This window comes from Postia placenta, assembly GCF_002117355.1.
Source record: "Postia placenta MAD-698-R-SB12 unplaced genomic scaffold POSPLAscaffold_8, whole genome shotgun sequence".
NCBI classification, from domain to species: Eukaryota; Fungi; Basidiomycota; class Agaricomycetes; order Polyporales; family Adustoporiaceae; genus Rhodonia; species Rhodonia placenta.
The window spans coordinates 987,268-1,002,444 of record NW_020169839.1 but is presented as its reverse complement, the minus strand read 5'-3'; the positions used below and the strand labels follow the sequence as shown (position 1 = coordinate 1,002,444).

Here is a 15,177-nt window from a genome sequence, read left to right as displayed (position 1 = left end):
TTTCCTCCACAACCACGACCACGGCCATACTATCACTCCCGCCGCGTACACCCCTCACGATCCCACCACCTCAATCTTATTCCACTCTTACACACGCGCTATATACGATGGACGCACACACAATGCAAAATGTGGCGCAGGTGCGCGCACCCTGCACTCTATCTCCTCACACACCTTTATGACCTTGCATTCTCGCAGACCGCCAACAATGGTGCCGCCGCCCATATAAACATAAACGCGCCCGCCGTCGAGGGTTCACAACTCACACCCGCACCCAGCCCTGCATTGTACGTTCCTAACGCTGACGCCACATTGCCACATCCCCACTGACTGCTTGTCGCAGGCGCAGGAACACACCCAGCCTAAGGCCCCGCTATCTAGAGCGCAGTTACGGGCCAAGTCCGAGCGCGATCCCGCCCCATGCCGTTCAAATGTTGAAGACGCCACGGCTGCCACCGGGGGTGCAGGCTGAGAGCGCGTCAACGTTCCGTCCTGCAGCCGCCGAGCGCGACGGCGCCGCTCACCGTGCGGCCACACCCTCCCCCACCCCCATCGCCCGGCCCCCCGTCTTCTTCCCTCTGCCCGCCGCGCCACTTAGGGGGCAGAGTCGGCCACAGGCCGCTGTGGCGGGTCCCAGCAACTCGTTGGCAGACAGGCGGCCTGTCTTCACATTGCCGACCAAGCCCGATGTGGCTGCAGTTGGGCCGCCGCGGGCGCAGGGTCTTGCGGCGGCCCCGAATTCCAACCCTGCGGGTGCGGCAGGAGGCGCTGCGAACGCGCTCGCACCCTTCCCCCAGCCCAGCCAGCGCGACTCGGACCCCGCGACGGAGGACGTCCTCATGCAAGCGGTAACTGCCATGGGGAAGCAGGCCGAGCGGGCGTTCGGTTACCACCAGCGATCGCAGGCGCTCTGCGAGCAAGCGAACCACCAGTTGTATGCGGTTGTGGACTTCAGGAAGCAGATCTTCCAGGAGAAGGCGGCGCGCATGCGGATGCTCGCGCATGCCCTCCGGTGGCAGGGGTGGTCGGCGGAGGCCCTCGACGGTCACCTCGGCGAGATGCTCGCGGAGGATGGCGGGCCGGCGGCGGCGCTCCAGGGCGAGATCGAGGCGATCCGCACGGTGATGGCCGAGTAAGTCCTACCGTGCACTCTCCGGGTTTCTACGCGACTGACAGGTCGGTCTGTGTGTGCTTGCAGGGTCGACGCAGAGAGCATGTCTGCAGCTGGGAAGACGGCGCGAGCGCTGCGCGCGGAAAAGAGGCAAAATGCGTGAGTAACCCTTCCTGCGTTCTTCCTCTCGCGCGAGTATGGTCTGACGACGTGTTGGCAGGCCTGCCGTGGATCCTAGGATACGACGGGAAATCGCCGACGTGGTGAAGAGCCCGTCTGGATGGCAGCGCAATGCCTCCTCACGAAAACGCCGCTGGTCAGGAGAGGCCAGCGAAGAAGGGGATGAACCCAAGGGCAGCAAGCGGGCCCGCTCCTCTCCACCCCGCGCGGAGGCGTCACCGTCTGATGCGGCCGCCCCCCAGAATCTGAGCAAGGGGAAGGGCAAGGCGAGAGAAGTGAGCCCTGTGCGGGAGGAGCCCGAGGAGGCGATGGTGGTGGAGGAGCAGGAGTGTGCGACGGTGCCCGGGATGGCGGGGAGCCTGCTGTCGGGCAGCGAGGCGGGAGAGGGGCCACGTGGAGAGGAGCAAGCAGAGAGGGAGCGTGCAGAGGAGCACGCGGAGGAGGAGCGCGGAGAGGCGGAGCACGCGGAGGAAGAACACCCAGAGGAGGACGACCAAGATGACGGCAGCCTGCCCGATCTAGTGAGTCCGAGTCAAACGCGCTGGTACCGCGACGACGACGACGACGACGACGACGACGACGAGGAAGAGGAGCTCGTGGACTCTGACGATTTGCCAGATCTGGTGACTCCAGAGCGGTTGTTCGCATACCGCCAGCAGGAGGACGAGGAGAAGCACAGAGAGGAGGACGACACTCTGCCTGCTCTAGCGGGTCCGGCCCAAGATGCGCTGCCACAGCGGTCAAGCCCGCCGGTCGAGAGGCCTATGTCCCCCGTCCCGCGTCGGTCGCCGAGCGTCGAGCCGGCACAGGAAGCAGAGGCGACGCCGGCGCGCCGGAAAAGCACACGTCGCAAGAGGAAGGGCGGTCGGTGATGCTAGAATGTGCTGCTCTTCTGCCAGCATTGATCCTAGTGTCGATGATACCCGCATCTTGTGATACCTGCGTCGATGATACCCGCCTCGTTCACGAATGTCTCTCCGTAGCTGTACTCTCCTGTAATGCTCTCTTGGTCTTCAGACGACCTCAAAATACCTCACAGTTTTGCAGAATACAAGCTCGCTATTTTCTCGCTGGAGTTTCGGGAGGGGCTGACTATATGGCGCCTCGCCCAATGCGTGAATTTGAACTTCTGCGTCACAAATTTGACTGTCTCTCACTCTCCCAGTCAAGAGGAGTGCAAACCTGGATGAGCCACACCACCGAGCGTAGGACGCGCCAGGTGATCGACACCCCTCGCTTTTCATAAGTCCAACTCACGCTGTGTGCAGCTGGCGCGTTCGTTGTCATGTGCGAGGAACAGATACATTTCTTTAACGATGCTGGTCATCCAGGTCCGAACACAACACTTGGCTCGAAGAACATTGCCGCGACGGCTGCCTTCTACTCTGGCGCTTTTTGCCCACGCATGCATGGTCGAGTTGTTCCAAATTAGGCATTCCGTTTGAGCCTGGCTTGTTAATCCCACGGCTTCATGTACTTGCCATAACGAATCAATCACTTGTGCTCACCCGATGAGCCAGGTTGCTATGCGCGAGAAGCAGGACTACATAAGGGCGGAGAGTGACCTGGTCAACACGCTCGTTGATCGACCCCGTCTCCCCTCGCCCCATCTCCTCATCCGTATCTCCTCGTCTGCACCTCCTGATACTCATTACCACCGTTTGCTACGCATCCTACGCCACGCTTAAACATATAACGCATCGCTCGTGTCTACCGCTCCTCAATCATCCTCTCGACACACCCACTCAAGATGTTCTCTCGCGCGTTCCAACTCTGCACGCTCTCTATGCTCTTGATCTCGCTCGGTATGTCTCAGTGTCGTCTACGCCTGGCACGGTCTCTCAATCATTCTCTAGTCTGCGCGTCCCCTGCGCCGGCACCCATGCCAGAGCCCATTGATGCGAATATGGCAAATGTCATCGCCATGAACCACAACGCGGGATGTACGGCGCCGCAAGGCTGCTTAGCTGTGAGTCTTTCAGGTAATGATACGATTCGAATGTCGTACTAACAACTGTGATAGGCGCAACCCAACGGCGCAGAGGATGTAGCCGCTATTCTCGCAAAATCTGCCGCACTGCCATCGGCCGTCTCGTCAAGCGGGCGAGTGCTGTTGGCGATCTCCTTGGTGTCTGGGGCTGTCACTGCGACCACACTTCTATGAACGCTGTGCACCCGATCATATGGACCTTGACGACTTCACTGGATGGATAGTCATGAATTATCTTATGTATCATGTTAGCAATCCCTCGCAATGTAGCCTATTATAAGCCTAGATGCGCATACACAAGAACGGTCTACAACAACTAGCAGCTCGGTAAGCCCATCTAACTGCCCTTCGACCCGCATAATGCAGCCAGTCCGCAGAACATGACTGTGATTTGCGAAGACAGCTGCGCGCTGCACGCGGTCGGAAGCATGTCTGTCACGTGCTCAGAGACCAGCACTAGACGCCCAACGATGTCGAGCGCTTGGAGCTTGACCATCACTGCGTACTCGAGAAGTTCAATGCAAGGTGTACCTTTCTTATCTCCGTATGTGCGTATGTACAGTGACTCTGTGCAAATATCCTACCAGAAATACTGCTTGTCTGCTTGTCTGCTTGCAAGAAGCATTGGTCAATGATATCCTATGTGATGGCTGTACGGGTATGATTGTTCCTGGTCTCTCGTTTGCAAGTTGACGATGTATGCGATTTGCATGTACTCTGGTGAGGGCATAGAGTTTTTTCATCAAGACCGTGCGCTTCTCCACGGTGCTGATGTATGCAATCGCTGACTCTTCTTACTAAAATTAGAAACATGTATTCCTCAGTTGAGTCACTTTATCTTCTTATGGCTCCTCCCTAGTCTGGATCGCCGCCCTTCCTGTTCGTGGTTGTCAAGATCACTTTGCTTTCTATTCACACCATGACCCAATAGCATAACGGTTTCAGCTCGTTGACTGAATTCGTCACGGTCGTGCCGGCAACCGGGGCTCATAACCTAATGCTTGGACCGCGCGTCCCAAGCATTAGGTTACAGCGTCGACTGCACACACGATTGATTATGGGTTTAACTTTTCAATGCGAGCGCGTGCTTCTTCCTGGCTAGCATTCTCCTCACTTCGTCATATTGCACATAATATATATATCTTCCTATTATCATCCTATTATGGTGCTTATTTCTATCACAGACGGCACTCTTATCGTACTAGTCACTAGCTGTGCTCCTCCTGCCACCAGTACGCACGATTGCGTCCAACGAGTGACCATACGATTGAATGCGCCCAGCTAACATTGTTCCGAAGAGATATTTATCGTCCCATTCGAAACGAAGACGAAAGCAGTGTGAGTGAGGTATCGGTAACAGGTAACATCGCCCACATTCCACCTAGTTCAAGACGTTGATACCATCTTAGATGCGTTCACGTCTGGATTTGATGCAATTGACTCTGTATCCCACCTGCCCTACAGACTACCAGCGATGTGGATGGCTGTGCTAAGCACAGATCGTTTGCTAAAACCTTTCGTAGGCGGGTGCACTAATGCAGCAGATATATATCTATGTGGTTCAGGCGAGTCACTTGCTTGTGTCGCGGAATGCTGAGGATCTTAACACATTCAGCGCCCGTGTCGCTTCGGAACAGAACGCGGATGCCGGACACAAATCTACCATCGGCATCTCATCCTAGACGGCGTCCCGTGTTGTCCCCCGATGGTTTGTCTCGGCTGGGCTGTTACGGAAGGAAGTGTCGATAAGGGTGCGTACTGTATCTGCGTGGTTGTACTTGGCGATCGTAATACCATTTGATATGCTTATCAGTCAATTGGAAAGATGCCGTACAAGTTAAGCTGTGATACGGGTCCATGCCTGTCCTATCTTGTTTGTGTACTTAGGCCAATGCATCGCAACGACTAGAGCCCATCAATCCTTGGTCTTTTGACGGTCTCTCCAATGAACATGGCTGACAGCCTCTCATTCCACTCAAGCACGTCCTAGTGCTATCGGAACCGAACCCGTCCTCGCGCTTTCTCGGAAAAACTGACCAGATACAACTTTGGGTTGCGCGTGCCGCCGAGGTCATGGTGCTCGAAGACCGATAAGCATATCGATCTCCCTTACATACACCCTTGTTCCTGGTGCTCGCCACTTCGTATAAAGCGCCTCGAGCTGAACACTGAAGATGGAGGAAGACACTGTCAGCGAGCTCAATGGGTCGCGTTCGGCTGCTCTTCGTGGCTGCGGCGGTCGGCTGTGCCGTCGCCGCTCAGACCGTGTTCCAGCATACAGGGACGACTCTGCTCCTCGGCGGCCTCCCCTATTTCGTCCCGCCAACGCCCGTATCTCAGATCGACGTGCTGGCGTATGACGTACTGGCGTTGGTCGATCAGAACGGCGGCTTGAGTAGTGGCTTCGTCCCGATCTCAGTGATACCCTCTGGGAATACAGAGTTCGGTGATAGTGCGCTCGCAGCGACGGTCCAGGCTTGGAAGGAGAAAGACGATGTCTGGAGTGAGGCGTTTTTGAAAGGCGAGTGTCCATGTACGCCACGTTGTTGATCAACGTGTAGATGACGTCTGCTTGCTGCAGGGATATACATTGCGTACAATGGATCACAAGACTCCCCTTCTGTCTCGCTCACAGATGAATCCAAGGAAGGCTATGGTATACAGCTAGCGCTACGAGCAGCTAGCTACTCCGGAGGTGTCGATTTGTCTAGTCCTTTACCATCTGGTCCATATTTCCTGGATCCGCTCAGTGGGAACGTCTTCGAAGGTATACATCAACAACCCAAATATGACAAGCTGCTGACGCCCCTCTTGCAGCATACCGCTTGTACGACGACGAAAACCAGGCTTTCCTGTACAGTACCATCCCTGATGACAGCGGAGGCTACGAAGTACTCTCGGCCAAGGTCCCAGGCGCTGCGACCGAGACGATCGGCGTGCCCTCCAGACTGTACTTCACGCCGACTCCCGAGCATCCGCTAGCCGGGATGCGGTTCGCGGTGAAGGACATCTACGACGTGCAGGGCCTGCGTACTGGCTGTGGCAACCGCGCGTACTGGGCGCTCTATCCTCCGCGCACCCAGACCGCGCCGGCGGTGCAGCGCCTGCTGGACAGCGGGCTCGTGCTCGTGGGCAAGACGAAGAGCTCGCAGTTCGCCAACGGCGAGGTCGCCACGGACGACTGGGTCGACCTGCACGCCCCGTACAACCCCCGCGGCGACGGCTACCAGGACGGCAGCAGCTCGTCGACGGGGTCTGGGACGGCCGTGGCGGCGTACCCCTGGCTCGACTTCGCCATCGGCAGCGATACGGGCGGGTCTATGCGGGGTCCGGCGGGCGCGAATGGCGTCTTCGGCAACCGGCCCTCGCACGGGGCCGTCTCGCTCGACGACGTCATGCCGCTTTCTCCGGCGCTGGACACCGCTGGCATCTTCGCGCGGGATGCGAGGGCGTGGACGGTCGCCGGCCATTGGTGGTACCAGAACTTCACCGCGGTGAGCGCTTTCCCAGGCCGTTGTGCACCGTGCGGCAGGTCTGAGAAGCGCGCCAGTACTCACAATTCCCTCAAAACATCCTCTTTCCGGTCGACTCCTTCGGCAGCAGCTACCTTACGCATCCGCCCGCAGATGGAACAGCCGCCGCGACTTTCAACAACTTTATCCAGAAGCTGGAAGACTTCCTGAGGACAACGCGGACAGAGATGAACCTGACGTCTCTCTGGCTGGAGACGAAGCCGAGCAACGTGTCGTCGCCGCTCAGCGAGATGCTGAACACGACCTACCCAGTGCTGATCACGACTGATCAGACCTCGCTCCTCGCGGAGCCCTTCTTCGCCGACTACGCCGCCGCTCACGAGGGTCGCAAGCCCTTCGTCGACCCGGCGCCTCTTACTCGGTGGACGTACGGGTGGTCGCTGCCTGCCAGTGCTCACGACGAGGCCATCGTGAACAAGACTACCTTCATGGACTGGTTTGCTCGTGAGGTCGTCAGAGGCGGAGATCCAAACACATGTTCCGAGGGCATCTTCCTGTATCCGCAAAGCTCGGGGAGGACGACGTATCGGAATGCTTACTCAGGGTAAAGACCCTATCGAGCCACGTACAACTGCTGCTTAGATAGACCCGTCTAGCCCGCCAGGGACACCATTTGGCTTCTCTTCCGGCAGGATAGCCGTCTTTGCAGAGACCCCCGACATGGTGGTGCCAAGTACGTATATCTCCTCCAGGCTCCTCCTACCAACGTCGCAGTGTGCTCACACGTTCACGTTAGTCGGCGAAGCTCCGTACAATTCGACTATCACCGGGAAGACAGAATACCTCCCTGTCACTCTGAGCTTCGTCGCTGCAAAAGGCTGCGTGAGCTTTTGTGGTGGATTCGACGGTGTGCAGCGTGTGACCTTTGATTCCGTAGGACCTGATGCTGTTCAGTCTTTTCGCCGCTTTGCAAGATGCGGGAGTGATAAGCCCTGTTTCCACCGGTTCAAGGGTGTTTGGCGGCTCCTAGCTCTGCTACCGTCGCTCTTCTTTTCGGGGAATGCGTGGAAAGCTAAAGTCAGCACAGTTTCGTCGAGAAGAGACATGAAATGCTTGAGTATCTGGTCTGTGATGGGTACACGTTGTATATTAAAACTGATGTGTTTGTTCGCCCCCGAAAACAAGTGAAGGCTGTGAAGGTTTATTGCGATCTAAACGATCCAGTCAATTCATATGCTAGTACCGCGCGACTTCCAAATGCACTCAGACGGACCCGGTTCTGGACTCGTGCTGCTTTCACCCACTGTGGGATGAAATTGAGATTGGTGTGCGTTATATATTTGCCTCACCGCTGCGGTACTCACTGATACGTGATGACAGAGAAGGCCGTCAGCACTGACACCCATTCAAGTCGTATTTGGCGCGTAAGGCTGGAGCCTACTCGCGAGAATGGACGTTTACGAAATATGCCTTCGTTTGACGGCGCTCTATGATTCAATTCAATCCGCCCTAAATATACTATGAGCCTATGATTGAATGGTCAGATTGTGCTTGTAGCCGTTCTCACTCACTGGGGTCGAATGTCGTGGCAAAGAGGTCCATGCTCCGCCGACAAAGACGGCCGGACTCTGTGCATGCGCGCTCACGTTTGAAAACACGCAGAAAGCACTTGGTGCTGTGAGATATTTGTATGGGTCACTAGGTGCTTTGGTGTAAAAATATCTATGGTGTGTTTTGCTGGCTGAGCCCGTGTGATGCGGTAGGGATGAGGCGCAGAGTGTATGATTGGTCCAGCCAAGCTGTGACATCGCCATTTGCAGCGCTGGACTACGGCTGGACTAGACCCAAGTGCGCGCGCAGGCCAAACGCGTCTGGTCACGAACTCGTGATTGTGACTGAATAACGACTTGCGCCTCAAGCCTTTGGCAGTAGGGTCAGTGTTACTCCGCTCGATTATATTCGCTTCACCGTTGTTCGGAATAGCTCGGTACGCGAGTAGTGATGGCCATCAAATGTCATTGTAGCATGCATGAATCTGCCTCATCCTATCGTACAACAAGGGAACACATTCGCCGTGACTGAGCTAAGGGGATCTTCTCGTGCGGAGCCCTTGGCCTGAGCGCGTCAGAGGCCCACAATTGCCACGAGTACTTCAACAGGCACAAGCCTTGCCGTCCTTCTCGCAGGTGCAGTCAGCACCACTGCCGCCACAGGCGCACTGAATAGGGATGTTAGTCGGCCGTTGATCATCGTGGTGGAAAAGCACGAACCGTCGAAGAGTGTGCCTTGTTGACGCAGCTAGAGCAGTCGCATTTCCCCTTGGGGCACGCGCAGCCTGTGCCTGAGGGGCCGCATGCGCTGTAACGGACGCAGGCGAGAGCTCATCGGTCAGTCGTGTAGTCATAAAAGCATTAAACGTTTTGAAGGGCTAACCCGCAAGAACTCTGGCAAGTACAGTCTCCGGCCATTTCAATATTGGTAGACGATATAGAGGTGGTGGATGTTGAGTAAAAAGCTGGGTTGCAGTCGGTTGTTGTGCTCTGGAGAGGAATCGACCTCGTTTATATAGGCCGAGTCACGTCGCACATGACGTATGACATGACAGCTCCAAGGACGGACTATCAATGAAGCCAATGTGAGGTCACCAGCCGCCGTGTTCACCCCGATGTCACAAATTGTAATGCTCCATCATGGGCTAGCCGCGTATTATGTCCTGTAAAGTTCAAATGTGAAGAACGAGAGAAAACGGCAGCCATGAGGGCGACAGCCCACTGTCAGAGGCGTCGGTCGAGATTGCATGGCCCTCAGCGTTACCGTTGAACGTCGTTCTTTGAATAGCTCGTGGAAGCACGCCGTGTATAATTAGGCAATTGCCAATCCCATACAGTGAAATTAGTATGAACTCTAAGATGTATATGACTGATGCAAGCTATCAGCGACAGGCTAGGCACTGCACCGACACGCAGCTCACCTTGTATATCGACTTCTAATCCTTGTTTGCATGTGGCCTGCGCTCTGTCAGGAACCGTGCAAACCGCGACCCCCGTTTCAAATCTGTACTGTCCGTCTGATCCGCGCTCACAGCCTCGTGCGCATGACCGCCACTCTTGTGCCCGTGTTTGGACTTGTCTGGTGATTTGGTCAGGAACTCTACTATGACTGACCAGAGATTGTTGCCGCTCAGCGCGTTCTCATCCACGAGGAAGGCCTGATCAGCGATTCGGGCCAATCTACGCGCTTCGTCCGTATCTCTACGCGCGACGATGCTGCTCGGCGGAGGTGCCTCGTCCTCTTCAAGTGCCCACCCCCAGGGCCAGCTGCCCGCGTTGATCAGGCCGTCCTGGATACCCTTTGGGGTGCGCTCCTTACCCTTCCCGCCGTCCGCATCCTGCTCTTCTGAATACGGATGCGCTTGGAGGTGCGCCATTTTGCGGATCGCGTCATTGTGCGCTCGGTCGATATTCCGCCGCCTCTCCTTCTCTATCGACTTGGTGACTTTCGCAAATTTCTTGTCGAACTTCGCGCGTCCGTCAAAGTACCGCCGCACTACGAGCTCGGATATTTCGCCGATGAGCTCCTCAGAAAACTGCAGTGCTACCAGTTCTTCCTCCGGCTCCAGTGGTCGAACGACCCCTTTCGTGGTGACTCTTTCGCGTATCATCTCGTCCTAGAGACAAGTCATTCAACATCACTAGTTACGAACAGAAATAGATGGATGCGCACCAAGCCGTTATCGTAAACAGATGGCTCTCCTGCTTTACGGACGCCCTCTTCGCGTCCCGTGGAGGTGTCACCAAAGCGTGGGCCGGCGACGTCACTCATGTCCGACGTCTCGCGCAGGGGAGCCCCTGGATCCTGAGTCGATTCCCCACGACCGCGGTGGAAGAGCGACCCGGCACGTATCGCGCTCACGCTCACGGCCCTTCGCATCGACCGCTTCGATCGGCTCGCGCCACGGGAACTGCCACTCGACGTATTCGGACGAGTCATCCGGGGTCTGCTATCGAGCGTGGACGACGAGTGGCTGTGTGGCATCGAGGTAGAAAAACTTCCGAGTGCATGCTCGGTGAGCGCTGACACGCCGGACGGGTTCGGCGACTCCGAGGGGGACGCGTTGATTGATATAGCGTCACCGAGCTGATACGAGGAGGATGGTGGGGGCAACACCCCAGTGGCATACTTGCAAAATGTCGCGATAGCTCGATAGCAATACTTCGCGGGCGTTGTGAACGAGAAGAGAGTAGGTAGTGTATGCGCGGCATCTTAGGACCGCATTTAGACCAATCATGACGCGCGTCGAATGATTCTGCTCACCGTCCCATACCTGTAAATGGACTTTGGTAGGACCAAAGCGGCTCTCGATCCCTTCTAGTAATGGATATAGCTTACGGGCCTCGTCCTTTACATGGTGCTTATCGGGATGCGCGGCCTTGTGAGCACTTGTGATTGCCATATGAGCGTTTTTCCTTTCCGCGTGTATCCATAAATACACTCTAACAACTCACATGTAGATGATCTCATCTCTGAGGACCTCCTTGTCGCTCGCAATTACCAAAAGCGGCGGCAGCCCACCCAGGTAGGACACCGCCGAGCTGACCAGTGGATGCGTCAACAGGTAATTCGGCGCATACATCTGGATTTGCCGATCAATCTTCATCACTTCCTCCGACGCCGTGCGTAGAGTAATAGTCTGGTCCCGTATGACATTCGAAGGCGTCGGCAATGACGCCGTCGATCCCAGGTGCAGCGTCTGGCCGGTTGGCCCCACGACGAATTGATGCTCGACCCCAGATGGCGGGGCATGTTCTTCGATTTCCTTGGCAGCATGGGCGGGCCCGCCAGCTTCGTGACTTACGGTCCGAAAGGCCTCTCGCACGCGGCTTCGGATACTGTTTTGCACCTGTGTAGTGACCTCATCCGGAGGCGGTGGCCAAAGCATGCTCGGTTTATGGAAAGAGAGACCGTAAGGAGGAAGTACATCCTACGGGCAAGAGGGGGCGTCAACATGGATCAGCCGCGAACGCCATGCTCCGCACATACCGTGGCACTATTGACATGTACGCTGGGAAACGAGTGAGTGAGATCGCACCACGGCGAAATGAGTACACCACCAGCAGGCATCGGAAGTCCAGTATCGCGAATGACCTGCAGGAGCGCAAGACAGAGTCCGCCCCCCGCCGAGTCACCTGCAACTACGATCTTCGCAGGATCAACTGGTCTGTGCAACGCACCCTCGGGTGGCCGAATAAGGAACAGGTCTGACGCGGCCTCAGTGAATGCATCCATGAAATTTGGTAGATACTCACATGCAGAGAGACAATCATGTAAGGCACAGGGGAACGGATACTGTGGTGCGAGCCGATAGTTAATGGCTACACAGACGCATGGGCATGATGATTCGAGGCGTGCATGGAATTAATAACATACCGAATACTCTTCCGTTGATCTTCCGAGCATACCGCTCGATGCTGTACCGCTCCTGATCAATGCTACCGAAGTAGTAACCGCCTACGCAAATCTCACTAAAAGCAGTCAAGTCTCGAGAACATGCCGCACCTCCATGTGCAAAGAGTATACAAGGCATCTTGTCCATCTCTGGCTCATAGATCGCTTGCGGTGCTTGTTCGAGCCCCTCTGGATGCCCTATGTTGCTATCCTTATCGCCGGACTTCTTCAGATGAGCCTTATGCCTTCGCTTTGCCTCTTGCCAATCTTTCTTGGCAGCGAGCCACTCTGCGTCAACCCTGTGGCCTCCGAAGGTTTGCGCTGTTTGCGACGAGTGTAAGAAATAAGACGCACCCTGTGATGCCACGAACCTGCCACCACTTTGTGCCTCCCACAACGCGTTTCGTTACTTCTTCACCGCCGAGAGCTTGAATGAGGTATGTTGCTGCGTCATCACAGCATGATATCGGGACGAGAAGTCGTACAATGTGGGTCCACGGTGGAGTTGGAGTACGCGTGTTGGAGAATTCTTGCAGCTCCTCGATTGTATGCCTGTCAAGCTAGGTCAGACACAGGGTCCGCACATAGCTGATGAGCAAGTCGAATATCTTTGCATGTGAGGCGACGCCCCACATAACATCAGGTAAGGACACGAGTTCCCGCACCATTTCTCCACTTAGAACTGCATGTACAGCCTCGAGCCAGATAACTCACTTAGTTGATGCTTCAAGGAATGTCTAAACCAAACTTCAGAGGACAACTGTCTTTCCACCTTGAAATCAAGGCTCACCTTGATTATGTGGAAAGCCTCGTCATAAAGTAGTTCAGTCTGGCTCAAATCCGTGACGCCATCGCCGCGCTCTTTCTGAATGCGCTCGAGGTAATGCTTGAAGAGTGTCTCCAGTACCAAAGGGCCAAGCTTAAGGCCAGCCTGGCCGACGAGGGAGTTCAAAGGCATGCCTGCTTTCTGTGCGACTTGACGAGCGGACTATCCTCGAGGTAGGAAACGAACATGTATAAGTAGAGGTCCGATGCCAAGTAGACGACCGGTATATGCGGTACGCGTTCGCTGAGATGATGTCAGAGAAAGCGAGTAAAAGGCCCGACCCCTTCCCGACGCACACTAACTCCCACGAAAACATTACGCGCTTACAAATCATTTTGCCCAGGTCTAGAAGCGAAGACATAGGCTAGAAGAAGTATAGGGTGTTCATATATTTTTGCTCACAAGGGCTACATTCATCAAGCAACGAAATTAGAGTGGAAAGGAGCATTCTACAGAAAAATAACGTTGCCACATAGGGCATGCCGTACCTGGCTGACAACGTATACTTAAGTGTATATTTAATCTCAATCATACCTACAGTTGCTGCAGGTATTTGATTGCTACATACTTCAAGTAATAATCTGCCTCATTCCGAGGCGAATTTGACAGCTGTCTTAATCCTGTTCTTTACCGTCACTAAGTGCTGCTCGAGATCTGCGAAGCCATTTCTGTCTTAAAAGATGAACAAATGTTTTATAAAGATGAATTCACTTGCTCCAAACCATCATGAAGCGACTTGTTCAATCCAATCGAAATCACATATCCGACTTAACAACGCCTTTTGTACGCATTTTCGCCGTAGCTCCCCTCGGTTGTCGTGGTACGGTACTTGCTATGTCTACCTGAAGACTCTCTTCAAGGAATACGAACTAGTATGACTTGAGAACGCACGTTTGTCTTGCAGATATGCCAAATCTGGCGGTCTCCATCAAGCTCTATGCCTTCCCCGTGAGCATACACAGACTTCCCAGAACCCAGGCGGTTCCCAGCAGCGACCTCTCTCCGTGCAACCACCACCTCCGGCTGAGACCCGCCCCTCGCAATGGCTTTCACCTACCAGTCGTTGTGTGCTATGCTGAGCAAGGCGCCGCGTCCGCTCGCAAAGCACTTCGAGATCTCTATCGCTGCCTGCGTGCTGCTATTCATCGCGTTCCTTCTTTACTTCCTCGTCGCTCTCTCTCTGCCCATCATCAAGTCCATATACCTGTTCTCCATCGACTTCACCCAGGAGGACGGCACCGCGCCCTCCGCAACTGCGACGAACATCCATTTCGGCGTTTGGGGCGTCTGTGCATACAGCGTGCTGCCCGGCTTCGAGTACTGCTACGGGCCCACGTTGGGCTACACGATCCCGCAGGAAATCCTCGACATCGTCGGTTACCAGTCGCTCATCGAGGCCGTCATTGAGGGGCTCACTGTGCTGCTCGTGCTGCATCCTGTATGCGCCGCGCTTGCACTAGTGAGCGCCTTCACGTCACTCTTCCTCGAGTCGCACGCCGCAGCGATTATCTCGCTGATCATTGCCGTGCTCACCATCATCCTCGGCTGCCTTGTCTTCGCAGCGGACCTTGCGCTGGTGATCGTCGGGCGTATCAAGGTGCCCGCACTCACGGCGTTCATGTACAAGGTCAACTGGGGCCCTGGCGTGTGGATGATCCTCGCAGCCGTGATCTGTCTCTGGTCCGGCATGGTGCTGCTGAGCGTTGTAGTGTGTCAGTGTTGCGGAGTGGGCAAGGAGTACATCGATGACGACAGTGAGGGCGAAGAGGCACATCTAACGTAAGTGATTTCGTTGGCCGTCAATTTCAGGCGTGATGACACATGTCTGCGCACAGGAACGCACCCGCAGCTCGCTGGCGAGCGCTCGGCGTGTCTTTCCCGAGCATCATCCCGCACAAGTCAGCGCAATGAGCTGTGCGCAGCGCTCTCGCTAACTTATACCCGGCTTCATTAACGACTCGAGACGACATTACGACCCATGACGACTAATGACCCTCGAGCTATATAGCTACATGACGTTCCTCGTACCGCTCGTTTGCGTTGGATATCTGAATATGATGTTGTTCTGCTTCCTGATGGGATGCGGTGGCACCGTCCATTGTATTATTATCCGCAGGACTGAACACCATTTCACATCATTTGATGACTTGAG

The 15,177-nt window shown here is 55.4% G+C and overlaps 7 protein-coding genes across 7 annotated transcripts; 5 read left to right on the top strand and 2 right to left on the bottom strand.

Moving 5' to 3' along the window:
- Positions 1-122: 122 nt before the first annotated feature.
- POSPLADRAFT_1057355 (hypothetical protein) lies at positions 123-2,163 on the top strand (the record flags this gene model as incomplete). The annotated part of the gene is made up of 5 exons (XM_024480908.1): positions 123-140; positions 199-287; positions 344-1,132; positions 1,199-1,270; positions 1,332-2,163. 5 exons carry the CDS (start codon positions 123-125, stop codon positions 2,161-2,163), a joined length of 1,800 nt encoding a protein of 599 aa, XP_024338380.1.
- Positions 2,164-2,877: 714 nt separating this feature from the next.
- Positions 2,878-3,572, top strand: POSPLADRAFT_1040122 (hypothetical protein). Its single transcript, XM_024477680.1, has 3 exons — positions 2,878-3,096; positions 3,148-3,260; positions 3,315-3,572. The coding sequence occupies exons 1-3, from the start codon at positions 3,042-3,044 to the stop codon at positions 3,453-3,455; spliced, it is 309 nt and encodes a 102-aa protein (XP_024338379.1). The 5' UTR covers positions 2,878-3,041; the 3' UTR covers positions 3,456-3,572.
- Positions 3,573-5,483: 1,911 nt separating this feature from the next.
- POSPLADRAFT_1034171 (hypothetical protein) lies at positions 5,484-7,784 on the top strand (the record flags this gene model as incomplete). Its single annotated transcript, XM_024477003.1, has 7 exons — positions 5,484-5,814; positions 5,863-6,048; positions 6,099-6,775; positions 6,832-7,358; positions 7,411-7,487; positions 7,551-7,636; positions 7,692-7,784. 7 exons carry the CDS (start codon positions 5,484-5,486, stop codon positions 7,782-7,784), a joined length of 1,977 nt encoding a protein of 658 aa, XP_024338378.1.
- A 20-nt stretch (positions 7,785-7,804) lies between these two features.
- On the top strand, positions 7,805-8,466 carry POSPLADRAFT_1066219 (hypothetical protein). The gene is made up of 2 exons (XM_024482050.1): positions 7,805-8,081; positions 8,135-8,466. The coding sequence occupies exons 1-2, from the start codon at positions 7,864-7,866 to the stop codon at positions 8,151-8,153; spliced, it is 237 nt and encodes a 78-aa protein (XP_024338377.1). The 5' UTR covers positions 7,805-7,863; the 3' UTR covers positions 8,154-8,466.
- A 440-nt stretch (positions 8,467-8,906) lies between these two features.
- On the bottom strand, positions 8,907-9,222 carry POSPLADRAFT_1144098 (hypothetical protein; the record flags this gene model as incomplete). The annotated part of the gene is made up of 3 exons (XM_024485654.1): positions 8,907-8,972; positions 9,025-9,112; positions 9,188-9,222. The coding sequence occupies 3 exons, from the start codon at positions 9,220-9,222 to the stop codon at positions 8,907-8,909; spliced, it is 189 nt and encodes a 62-aa protein (XP_024338376.1).
- A 518-nt stretch (positions 9,223-9,740) lies between these two features.
- Positions 9,741-13,157, bottom strand: POSPLADRAFT_1046892 (hypothetical protein; the record flags this gene model as incomplete). Its single annotated transcript, XM_024479148.1, has 10 exons — positions 9,741-10,421; positions 10,478-11,016; positions 11,069-11,193; positions 11,260-11,735; positions 11,777-12,012; positions 12,061-12,126; positions 12,182-12,262; positions 12,311-12,498; positions 12,554-12,759; positions 12,972-13,157. 10 exons carry the CDS (start codon positions 13,155-13,157, stop codon positions 9,741-9,743), a joined length of 2,784 nt encoding a protein of 927 aa, XP_024338375.1.
- An 885-nt stretch (positions 13,158-14,042) lies between these two features.
- On the top strand, positions 14,043-15,097 carry POSPLADRAFT_1040120 (hypothetical protein). The gene is made up of 2 exons (XM_024477679.1): positions 14,043-14,804; positions 14,861-15,097. The coding sequence occupies exons 1-2, from the start codon at positions 14,068-14,070 to the stop codon at positions 14,934-14,936; spliced, it is 813 nt and encodes a 270-aa protein (XP_024338374.1). The 5' UTR covers positions 14,043-14,067; the 3' UTR covers positions 14,937-15,097.
- Positions 15,098-15,177: the final 80 nt, after the last annotated feature.